General features: G+C 36.0%; 1 protein-coding gene across 1 annotated transcript in view; it reads left to right on the forward strand.

The window, feature by feature from the left end:
• The window catches only part of LOC104528886 (suppressor of tumorigenicity 14 protein), a gene marked incomplete at its 3' end in the record, with an annotated part of 18970 nt that extends 8255 nt beyond the window's left edge, over positions 1-10715 (forward strand). The window contains 8 exon segments of the mRNA XM_010173037.1: positions 201-313; positions 1240-1373; positions 5756-5863; positions 6960-6973; positions 6975-7080; positions 7705-7888; positions 8591-8862; positions 10579-10715. Of these exon segments, the coding sequence (XP_010171339.1) occupies positions 201-313; positions 1240-1373; positions 5756-5863; positions 6960-6973; positions 6975-7080; positions 7705-7888; positions 8591-8862; positions 10579-10715 (1068 nt within the window).
• Between the last annotated feature and the right edge of the window lie 2276 nt (positions 10716-12991).

Here is a 12991-nt window from a genome sequence, read left to right on the forward strand (position 1 = left end):
CAAAGTTGAGTCTAAAAAGATTTCTATATGTGTTTAAAATAACTAAGTGTTTTATTTCTTCAAAGGTGCTTATTTGCATCACAAAAAATTGCAGTATTTTCATTCTGATAATAAGTAAAATGAGATTTGCCATCTTAGAAACATAGGTCTTTTTCATTTTGTGGATGTGTGCATCAGGATATTTATCCTTTGATTTTTAGACACCATTGCCTGGCTACAAGCTCTTATTAAAAATCATCATAATACAAATCCAAGAGAAGTCTCCAGGGTCTAGTAAATGTGATAAAGACTGGTTAGAAATTGATGGGGTTAGGTGAGTAAATATACTATTTTCTGACATATTGATTTGCACTTCGATGTTTTGTGTTACATACTGTAATTAAGAAAAAAACATCTCACCACTTCCACTACAGAAAGATACATTTCAACAAGAATTGGCACGCTTCCACTGATTTTTGGCAGAATAATGTTCTTAATCCTGCCCTAGTACATTATTCATCATGTGAACTTAAGCATCCTGCTTTTTCTAACAGTGTTAGGCATTTCTGTACTTTGTTATTCCTGTGAAGAGCAATGACAGAGAAAATTGAAGAATTTTATGCACCTGCAGTTGATCTGTAAATTCCTGGCAATGGTCTTGGCATGGGTGAAAAGCTTGCTTCATCTGAAATTTTTTCTATACCATTTACTCTTCAGGGAATGAAATTGTTTTCTGTAAAGAAGACAATTTGCAACATGTATGCTAAAAACCAAAACAAAACAAATTAAAAAAAAAGCACAAAATAAACAATCAAACCCCCCCCCCAAAAAAAAACCTCAACAAATCAGTACTCAGTGATTTGTCTTTTGGAAGGAACGTATTAAAACCAACAACAGCTGTTGGATTTGGCTGTGTGACTCCATTACTGTATTTGCAGACTTTTGGGTTTGCAAACCCTAACGGGAAATCTGAAATCAAACACTGTTAGAAGCATTTTGCGTTTATAAGGTAGATTCTGACACTGATCATCTTGCTGGATTTTGTTTCAAAGTCTGTTAGTCCCAGAAAAGTTGTGGAGTGGAAGGCATTTGTAAATAGGCCTTCTAATACTTTTGTTGAGCTGTTTTATCACTAAAAAAAATTTTTATTGTATTGTTTTAGAGCTTTTTGACATTGGTACCCCTCATTAAAAGAGAGGTAGCTGGGTGGTAATGGTCAGTTTGGTTAGAAATGAATTATTCTCACTTTTGCCTTGCTAGATACTGCAAAGCTCTCTCAGAAAGCAATAGAAGCAGAGAATATGGCTATTCTGTGGCAATCAACTTCCATTCTGATGAACTTGTCACCCACAGAGGATTTTATATCGAATACAAAGCCTTCAGTCACACAGATCGTAAGTCAATAAGCATGCACTTTAATTTTTAAGGAGAAACCTTTGAGAAACTGTGCTTGACAGATCAACCACACACAAATCAACCTGCCTTTTTTTCTTAACCTAATTGCAAGAGAGAAATGTTTAAAATGTTATTATGTACTTAATTGAACAAATAGATGTACAAAGTAAGATGAAAAATCCTTTTAGAAGCTAGTACTTATTTTATAACTTTTAAAACCACTTTGGTAAAATGGGAAGTAAAATTAAAATTTCCCAATTTCTGCAGCTCTAATTATTTGATTTTTTTCTAACATCTGAAAATAGCCAAGCTGTAACACAAAAATAGTATGGCAGAGAGGTTTTAAGCATGACTTTTCTGTCAACAGGATTTAACCAAGTATAGTCAGTCTTTTCTTCAAAATCACAATGTGCTGAGGTTCAGCTTCTATATTTAGACAAATTATTGAAGTTTTCACTGGGAGGTAATGAGGACCACTTGCAAGTGTTGCAGAAATATGACTGAGTTTCTTACAGACCTTTCCTGGTTCCCCAGTCTCTGTGCTTCTGGAGCAGTGTTAGTTTGGGGTTTTTTTTTGTTTTGGAGGGGTTTGTTTTGGTTTGTTTGGGGTTTTTTTGTGGTGGGTTTTTTGTTTTTTTTGTTTTTTGTTTTTTACTCCCCAATCTCTGTGCTTCTGGAACAGTGTTAGTTTGGGGGCTTTTGGTTTTGGGGAGGTTTGTTTTGGTTGGTTTGGTTTTGCTTTTTTTTGTTTGTTTTTTTTGGGGGGGTGGGTGTGTTGTTGAGGGCTTCCAGAGGGTGGAAAAGGATTTTCAAAATACATATGTGTACTTCTGATATTTTTCAGGAAATATACATCTGCAGTACATTCTTTGTAAATGCCTTCTCTTTAGTGGTTTCCAGAAACATTATCTCTCTTTTTTTTTTTTTTTTTTTTTTTTTTTTTTTTTTTTGTGTGTGGGGATGGTTTTGTTGTTGTTTTCTGTGTTGGGTTTTTTTGGTTTGTTTCTAAGCCAACTGACTTCTTTTTCCCAATTAACATCTACGTAGCTGAAGTTCTCTGTGATTTCAAGAGATCAGTTCAGTTTGTGAAACTTCTGATCCTCAGCTTGCTTGACTGAGTGTAGTTCTGTTTGTTGCTGATTTAGTAATATTTATGTATTAAGATCTCTGGTATAGATTCTTTCTTCATGCCTTTATCAGAAATTGGTGGTGGATTTTGTGGTCAATCTTTCTATAGAACTCGGATATTTTCAGGTATTTCTTTTTCCACCATTGTGTGTCTCTTTTTAGTGGAAAAAGTTACACACTATACCATGTCCTGTGGTTACTCTGGTTACTGCTTCAAAAATGGTTCAGAGGCAAGTTAAAGCCTAAGAATACCTTTTTCCACAGATAAAATCCCTGATCTTTATTGCTTGTACAAGCCTCTACTTTCTGTAAGCTCTGCTCCGTTTCTAGTGTTGAGCTGTCAAGCAGATGGCTCAAAGTTGTGTAATCAATCCCTTACTCACAATCTTAAGGCTCTGTATTAAAGCTCACCAGGAGGGGTGGATTAGTTGTGATGTGTCAGGATCAAGTGGATACAGTAAAAGCATTTGTGGGGGGCTATCTGAGAGAGCAGAACATACGGAGAGCAGTGGTCTTCCACGACAGCCTTGCCTGTAGTAATAGTGAGAGGGAAGAAAAAAAGGTTCACCTTCTCCCATGTCTTTAGTACCTGCAGCCACCCACATCAGATTAGCTCCTTCCTATTGTTGAGAGCCTACCAAAGCACAGTTATTAAAATAACAGGCTTTGCTCACAGACTTGACCTGGAAAGCCAATGCCAGCAATCAGCTGAATAACGTCAGGGAATGGGGAAGACAACACAGACTCTTGCTTTGAGCTAGTGCTGGCTGCCTAGTGTGTGCTTTCCTCCCACTGACATCACACACGAGGCAGTGAAGAGGACTAAATTATTCCACATTGGAGTAAAATAAATATAGGACCTTCAATCTCATTTTGCTGTTAATTTGCCTGTGGTTCTAGAGGGGAAAACATTTAAGTTGACTTAACCTGGGCAGAAAAAGGAATTTTTTGCTACTTATTCTTCCACAGATCATCTGTCTGTGCATGTAAGTCAATGTCTGGGGCTTGTTGGGGTTTTTTTGGTTGGTTTATTGGTTGTTTTTTGTGTTTTTTTTTGTTTTTTGGGTTTTTTTTTGCTAGCACATCTGAAAAAGTGGAAGAGAACAAATGTTTTTGGTATATTGCAAAGAGACACCTTAGAATCAATACTAATAGTTTAAATGAAAGTGAAAGAAAATCTTAGTGAAATGTTGTTTCACAATGAAATTGCTAGGTTGGAAAAGTGTTTGATAAAGCACTTATTCACATCAGACATGAAGTTGGAGTTTAGTGGCACAGAGATTAATTTCTACAACATTTTAATATCAGGAAATTTGTAGCTATAATACTAAGGAGAATGTGTAGTTCTGACTTTCTCTCTCTCTCTCTCTCTCCCCCCCCCCTTAGATGCTCCTCTGTAAAATATATTACTTTAACAAATTGAAGTGGCGTTCACTATCAATAGTAATTATGTATCCATGGTAAATCACTTTCAACCCTTAAGGTGAGGAAGTGAATGTGAATTTAATTTTCTAAGTCCATTTAGGTGAATATTGATTCATATAATTCAGACCGCTTAATAAAAATCTTTGGTAGGTTATGCCAAGTAAGATAGCATTTCCTTTTTTAACATTTGCTTTAATTTATAAATTATAGTAGCCTTGGTTTTAATATTAATTTTAATATTTCTTCATGGTACAGTCCTGCATTGATGCATTTAGACTGTTACAACATTTCTGGTGCCATTAATTTCTTATTTTTCTAGTTTGACCTTAGATGTGCAGATAGAACATGCATTCCTTCAAGCAACCAGTCTGACGGCTGGAAAGGCTGCTCACATGGTAGTCATGAATTAGATTGTAGTAGGGCAATTATCTCTTGTTTGTGTTCTCCTGTAAACAATTTGTTATAGGAAATTTAGAGACTGGCTGAAATAATCTCTAAAATATTGGTGGCTATCTTTAAGATTACATGAAGGATGTGGGGGAAGATTAAAAGTCTGGAGAAGAGGTTGTATAATACATGTCTTTAAAGAGTGAAAGAACAGAAAAATGAGAAGAGAATTTTACAACAATATTTATAAGTTCAGTTTAAAAAAAATATTAAGTAACAAGTGGTAAACTAAACTATTTGTAGACAGTTAAAAAAGTATTCAAAACCAGCATGGAGTTTTTTATTTTGTTTTATTTCTCTGCTATGAGAGGGTAAATAGAGGAGAAGTTGTACTTTGACACTGTCTTGTGTGACAAACTTATCAGTAAGTAAAGGAAACACAGTGGAGGGGGGCGGGGGGAATAGAAAACTGTTTCCAGAGAATGATTGCCAAGGACTCATTATCAAAATGGAAGGATATTTTTATTGTTATTCTGCCAACATCTGTTATTGAACATCTCATAATTTTTGTTAGTGATCTAAATGATCACTTCTCTAAATGATATTATAGGAAAGTGCAACACAATAGAAAGAGGAATCAACTTTATAAATGATCCTGACAAGCTGGAGAATGCATGTGGAGAAAATTATATTCCATTCAATAAAAACAAGATCTGAACTTAGGTAATCAAATCCACACATGGATTGCCTAAGTTGCTTTTCTGCTGAAAAATGCCTGGGGGATGATAGTGGCTCAAAAGCTGACTTAAGACTCGAAGTCATACAATTTTCTGTGTGTGTTTTATGCATGTTTGGTGTTTTGTTGTTTGGTGCTTTTTTTTTTTTTTTTCTTTTTGGAAGTGTCACACTAGGAGTTTGAAAAGATCTTCCCAGTCACCAGTGGGAAGACTTCAGCTGGTGCACTGTACCCAAACTGGGCACTTCACACATCAAACAAGATAGAGAACAATGAAAAGATGCCAGAAAGAGTGGCAAGAAGGTAATCCAAGGCCAGAGAGTGCAGTACAAGTTAGATAATGGAACAAGTCTCTTTTTGGAAGTGTCACACTAGGAGTTTGAAAAGATCTTCCCAGTCACCAGTGGGAAGACTTCAGCTGGTGCACTGTACCCAAACTGGGCACTTCACACATCAAACAAGATAGAGAACAATGAAAAGATGCCAGAAAGAGTGGCAAGAAGGTAATCCAAGGCCAGAGAGTGCAGTACAAGTTAGATAATGGAACAAGTCTCTCTGTCACTGAAGGCTATCAAAAAACAAGGTAGACTAATGCCTGGCAGAGATGGCACATTAATAACAAGGTGACCTCTGGTAGGGAGTGTAGCACATGGCTGCTAGCCAGCTATTTGGATTATAACATATTTACAGACCTTTATTCTTCAGGTTGTAATCCAGAATGGTTCAATTGTGGTGATGGGAAGTGTAAGCATCAGTATAAATCTTGTAAAGATGCTGACAGCTGTGGGGAGGACAGTGATGAAAACAATTGCTGTAAGTATATATTTTTAGCTATTTCCAAAAGATAGTGAAAGGCAGAAGCAGGAATATACTTATTTGAATGGATAAATGTAGTATTTCTATAATTTTTTTTTTCATAGCACAAAGTACAAGTTTCATAATAGTGACAACAAAATGTGCAGAGTATGACTAGTTCTTGGGGCAGTCTAAAAATTAATGAAGCAAAATCTGAGATAATGGAGATATTAGATGACCTAGCCACAGCTTGCTGGTGATCCTGCTAGAAAAGCATTTTTCCCCCAACTGCTGCCAGATCAGTACCAAATAATGTAAGGGAAAGACACATAACAGCTTTGGGACTTTTGCCCTTTGCCACACACATGATCTCTTTACTGTAGATACACCATGGTTACTGACATTGCTGGTACTACTGTCTCCTTAGTGACTCGCTGCATTTTGCCTTTATAATATTTGCTTTGCTTTGCATCTTGGGTCCTTGAAGTAGCTATGACTATGTTCCTGTTTGCTTAAAAAATAAATAAATTAATAAATCCTACCACTGTTTAGAGGTCACTGCAAACAACTGATAAGAATGATAGTAATGGAAACCTATTGCTGAGATCCGTCAGGATTCTCACATAATAAACTGTGATAGTACTTAGCCAATAATTTCTTGGAGGGAGATATAAAGCCCTTCCACAGTTTTCTCAACTTTGACTTAAAACCAAAAATTTGACTTCCAGATGATACCTGCTGTGAAGATTTATAACTTGTAATGCCAGTAGCACTAGTGAAGGTAAAGCAACAGATCTGACAAGCCTAACTAGCTTAGTTTAGAGTTAAGTAAAATGGGAGTGAGGACAGTTGGAGGCTCTTCTGTCTTTCCTCATGGACAGTGGAGACTGAAATTAGTGTGATCATTAATCAGAGTGGAACATTCTCCCTGTCCCCCTTCCATTGAGGGACCAGTTTACACCAGTCCAGGCTATGACTTCAAGCAGACTGGAAAGTGCATTTTTGAACAACTTTCACCACTAAGTAGGTTGAATGTGCAAGGTTGTGGGTTTTTTTTAATCATTTGAAACTATAACTCTAAACATGTAAGAGTATTTTCTCTCTCTTATTTCAGCCTATAAAAGTTGCCCCCCCTTATGCGTACAAATGCCTCAATGGAAAATGTTTGCTGAAACCAAATCCCGAGTGTGATGGGAAAAGAGATTGTGCAGGTGGATCTGATGAAATGAACTGTGGTGTGGTAGCATTTATTGAAAAATTAGTTAATGACTTGGGAAACTGAGACAGGAATTTGTGTTATGGTCAGCCATTGTTGAATTAAGTGTTGATTAAATCAGATGTGAGTTTTAAAAAATGAATCTCCTGGTAACATCTGTATGAAAATATCTGTCTTGAATTTTCTACTGTTTCATTTTAAATTAACTGGTCGTCATTCTGTCTATGATGACTTTTTCCAAGCAATGCACACTTCCAACTTAAGCTGGTAGGTCTTAGTGCTTGTTTGAACTGAATGAAATGCAGTCTAGAAGCTGTGTATGTAAGGAGGGAAAAGATGTGAGATTTTATTAAAGTGAACTTTTGGAAACAATCTGGCTTAGAATTGTGTGTAAATGTCTTTTTGAGTTACTAACATCTTTAGAAAGATTTAAGGGATGATAGACAGTGATTGGTTTATTCCTGACCTGCCCATTGAGTGAAAATATGAAAGTACCCTTACCCTTTTACCAATTGCACAGTAAGAGAAAAAGCTGTTTTCCAACAGCTTTGAGATCTATGGATAAAAATTTATATATCAAGCACAGGAAAGTGAAATGACCTTGTGGTTTTTTGTTACTATTTTATTCAATTATTTCTATCAGCCTGTGGAAGACACCAGCTTAAGAAAACCAGAATTGTTGGAGGTGAAGATGCAAGTTCTGGAAAGTGGCCTTGGCAAGCAAGTTTACAGATGGGAGCACAGGGTCATGTATGTGATGCATCTGTTATTTCCAATAGGTGACTCATATCTGCTGCCCATTGCTTCCTGGATTCTGATTCTGTGAGGTATGAAGAAGTTATACTCTTATAAAGTATGTGCAGTTTAATAACCTTACAGAATTGCTTTGAAAAGTCTGTGGTAGCCATTCCTTTTCTAGATAAGTTAATTCAGGTTATAACTCTGTGACGTGTTATCACTACATGAACCCTCAATATTGTATTCTGCTGGCTTCAGAAGTCCTAAGTATCTGAAATAATTATTTTGTCTCCATTGCCAGTGAATCCTGCATAATAAAATACACTGTTTTGTTAAATTTAAGGTAAACACTAAGGATTTCCTGAGTAGAAGCTATGGCTTTTTCTCCTAGGGAAAGGACTATTGATTGATAAGTGGAATGTAAAACTCATCAATGTTCAGTTTAGGTAGTGTAAATTGAAAAGACATACCTCCTATATGTGGTAAGGAGGGAACAGTTTAGTAATACACTTTTCTGACTTCTAAAGCATGGTGCATTCAAAAAAATTGGTCTTATAGCCCCAAGAAATTATTATTTTCAAAATGGTAATTAAAACCACTACTTAATGTTTTAGCTGGCAGAGACTATAGTGCACCCATCTTCCTAAATGGTATTCTACTCCATTTACTTTGGTTTCAATGATTCTCATCAAATAACTAAAAGTAGATAAAATGGAGTGAACTGACACTGCATTATTTTCTAATGGGAAATGTTCTCTAAAGACAATGTTCTAAAAACATTCTCTTTACAGATACTCGGTTCCTTCGGGATGGAGAGCATATATGGGCTTATGTGCTATTAATGAAAAGAGCAATCGTGTAGCTATGAGATCCATCAAAAGGATTATTGTCCACCCACAGTATGACAAATCCATCTCAGACTATGACATTGCCCTGTTGGAAATGGAGATGCCTGTATTCTTCAGTGAGCTGGTACAGCCCATTTGTTTACCCAGCACCTCTACAGTATTTGTTTATGGAACTGTCTGCTATGTAACTGGCTGGGGAGCCATAAAAGAAAATAGTATGTTCGTTTCCTGGATATACTTCTTCCAAGTTTAACTTAATTTTAAACTCTAACAATGAAATATTTATAGTCATTAAAAAAAAATTACCAGTGGCTTACTTAGGAGAGCTATAAAAAGCTAGAAAATGCAAGTTTAACTTAATTTTAAATTCTAACAATTAAATATTTGTAGTCATTAAAAAAAAATTACCAGTGGTTTACTTAGGAGAGCTATAAAAAGCTAGAAAATATCCCCTTAGCTACAGTCTGTGAATTCTGAATGTTTGTTTAGATGGCAGGTGGTAAGTGCTGATAGATGCATTCAGGTGTCACAGACCATTGAAAAGCAAATGTTCATACATTCACAAAAATGTGTCCCTTGTCATGCTCATGACTCATTTTATCTGGTGAATAGGTCATAAGCAATCTTACAGGTAAAGAAAACAACAAGTTTCAACTGTTGCAGAGAAAGTAAGTGTCTCTAAGACTGTGTTTGACAATATGGGCCCATGAACAGCAATAATGGCAAAAATATTGTGATTTTAATTTTTTTTTTCTTGTCTGTCTTAACCAAAAGCAATTTAATGTGTGCCCCATGAAGAGTTTTGCCTGCAAAGATTGGAGTAGCTTTCTGCGGTGGTGAGGCAGAAAAACAACAAAGAGTTGGGGAGGGGTGGTGGGGGACCCCATGGGATCTTGTCCCTGTCTTAACATTAAACAGGAGCCAGCTTTGAAAGCTGGGCTTAGACAGCTCCTCAGCATTGCAGTGGTTCTCACAATCGTACTGGGACATAATCCCTCGTGTTTGATTAGAAACCACGTGCTATGCTAATTCTGGCTTTCTTAACATGCCTTTTTTAAAAAAGATTTAAATCTAGATAATAATGTAGTAGCCTACTGAAGTGCAAATGGCTTTACTGTTGGTGCCTTCTTACAATGTCTTGCTTTTTTAAAAAGTGATGTAGGTAATATTTAAAAATCAGTATAATGGTATATGAAAAAAATGCATATTTTTCTATCTTACTTCTTTCATTTCCAACCCACTCTCAGAGACAAATGAGCAAACAAACCAAAACCCAGTGCTTCCTCTGATAGTCCAGGTATTAAAAACATTATGTTCACTGAGCTAAAATATGACTGAGGATATTTAGTTCATGATGACACCTTATGCCAATACTATAGTACAGAATTAAGCTCTTAGCATCACACATGATTTGCAGGCTTGTTTTTTTTTTAATTATTTCCCTCCCACCATCAGCTTCATTCCTCAGGTCATTCCCTAGAACTGAGATGATGGAAAAGAATGTAGAAATTTCATTTACTAGGACTTGGACAATGTTAGGAGCACAAATAACAAGAAAAAGCTTTGGGCATAATTTGAAATGGCATTCAAAATTAGTCACATTATGTTGAATCTTGTATTATACTCATAATTTGCATGGCTTTTTTTTTTTTTTTTTTTTTTACTACTTTCTGGCAGAAGATGCTCATAAGGGTAAAGACTAAGGCAATGGAAAGGTGGTGCACAGGGACCTCTATGTCTAAAGGGTAGCGTAGACAAGAGCTTTCAAAAGCTGAGGGCAGGCAGCAATTGAATGGAGGGGAATTACTCTCCTGCCATCAGCAGGGTAGATCTTGAATTTGGGGCAATTCTCTTTTGTTTTGACAAGTGGAATCTCTGATAGAAATCTGTACCACTATAACCTCTGCAACACCATTTGTATTTTGTTCTAGGTCATCTTGCCAAAACATTGCAGGAAGCTCAAGTGAGAATAATTAACCAAAGCATTTGCAACAAACTGTACAACGATCTTATCACGTCACGTATGCTGTGTGCTGGGAATCTTAATGGTGGTGTTGATGCGTGCCAGGTAATCTGGAACGTGTAGAGAAACTACGAAGGAATATTTGCTTTCATTGGAAAACTGTTCAGAGCTGTGAGTGGTTTGCGGTTTGGTTTTGTTCTTAGTAATAGAGTGACATGTCTTGAGTGTATGGTTATTTTAACACAGCAGTTAAAGGGTGTCCAAAATAAGGAAGGAAATTTGGCATAGATAATCTCTTGAGAAACGTTGCTTTGCAAAAATAAGGGGTAAAATACATTGAAAATAATTATTTTTTTCTTCTTCAACAGGTACATTTCTTACAAAAGAACAGAGATGTAAGGGTAAAGGAAATAAAGTTAGGGCCATCTGCAATTTTGCTGTTTATATTGACTTTTTTTTCTTTTTTTGATGTTTGGGTGTAGGATTAATGAAATACTATAATGGTATGATGAGTAATGTATTGTTACAGTTACAAAGAAATAGAGTTGCAATGCTGCCTTTTAGTTTCATATATTCACTCGTGTATGATTACAACTTTTGATTACATCATTGAATCATAAATTATATGACCTAGTTTATTTGCATACACAGTCAGAAACTGCTCTTTGGACGTACTTCAACTGTCTTGACTCTAACTTCTTTCTTCTTCTCTGTTGTTAGACTATCTGTGTATTTTATCAGTATTTAAACTTATTATGATGAATATCCACTTTCAAAGTTACAAACATCTTCATTATAGCAGTTGCTCCATAAAGGGAGAGAAATGTTACTAATTTTAGACTCTGTTAATTTGATAGAGTTTTTCTGTAATATATAAATTTTACTATTTTAATATGATAGGATAATTTTTGCAAGGTCATATCTCTTAATGGATCAAACTTCTTTATACACAATAGACTATTTGCAGGATCTTCCTGCAATCTCTAATTCAATGAATGATTATTTTTGTTAACTTTATCTGCAGTTTGTGTGTAACCTTAGACCTTGAAATTGTTTTGCAAAACATGTTGTTTCAGAGGCTTGATGTTCCTCCAAAAAATGTTTCACTTAAGAAATGCCCTTGAATTTTTAGGTGGACATTTTAACCAATTCGGCTATATACCTTATTGGTCAATCCAGTTTCTAACATCATATGCTGTGTTTGAGTCTTAGCATGCTGGCCTTCTGGGCCTTTAAGTTCTTAGTCTGAGTAGCATCTTCACTATTTCTTTCTTTTCAGTCACTCAAAGATTTCCTTTGCAGTGCTAGAGATGAATTATGTTGGCAGTTCAGGAAATCCCCATAGCACCTTGAAAGCCTTTTACTACAGTTCCAGACTTGTGGACATATTGATTTGTTTCTTTTCTTCATGAACACATAAGCTGTGCTCTTACTGCACAGGTTATGTGAAGCTTCCAAATGCCTTTCATCTTTAGAGATGTAATACTTAACAGTGAGAAATAAAACATTAACACTTTCAGACTCTGTTTTCTTATCACTCTAGGATGTTCTTTGGTCTCAGTTACTCTTTTTGGAATCCTTCCTCTCCACCAGCATAGAGCCCCTTTGATATTTCAGAACTGGTTGTGTAGTTGGCTGGAGTATATAGCCTACTTTCTCAAGTTACTTTGAAATCAACCTCTTGTCATACTGGCAATTTTGATAATCCATCAGCCTGAAAGAGAGGAATAATTATTCTGACTTCTTATCTCTAGATAATTTTGGTTGGTTGGTTGGGTGAAGGCTTTCCATTGCTACTCTTTTCTCAATACATGGCTTTCTTCTGACTTCTTCCATGTTTTAGCTCCAACTGGGGGCAGCAAAGAAACCCCAGTGTCAACTTGGAGGCTGTTGACTGCCTTGTACAAATAAGGAACAGCTGCAGAGATGAGCTGCATTCATAACTGGTCTGTTCACGGAAGGCATACAAGGTTAAAACAACGAAGGACACAAAGCATTTGTGACCCCAAATGCATTTTGATCCTATGAGTTGAACTAAATGGGCATTTTTATTTTTCCACGTTGCTGTAGAGATATGCATATTTTCTTTGAAAAGACAGTTTTTATTTGCATATTATTTAGTCTTGGTTCGTCCTCACCCTCTAGAAATGTAGACATAGTCTTAATTATTAAACCGTTAATAATACTTAATTGTGTCTGCTTGGATTTTTGGTTGTGTTGGTTTGGGTTTTTCTGGTTGGTTGGGTTTTTTTGTTGGAGGAGTAGGTGTGTGGTATCTTTCTGTTCCTGTTTAAGAGACAGTATAAGAGTTCTGCCTTCAACCTGTGAACAATTTAGAGTCAAATGATAGCAGAATTCTCACTTCCCACCCTTGTCTTCTC

Source organism: Antrostomus carolinensis, unplaced genomic scaffold, assembly GCF_000700745.2.
Source record: "Antrostomus carolinensis isolate BGI_N321 unplaced genomic scaffold, ASM70074v2 scaffold3450, whole genome shotgun sequence".
NCBI classification, from domain to species: Eukaryota; Metazoa; Chordata; class Aves; order Caprimulgiformes; family Caprimulgidae; genus Antrostomus; species Antrostomus carolinensis.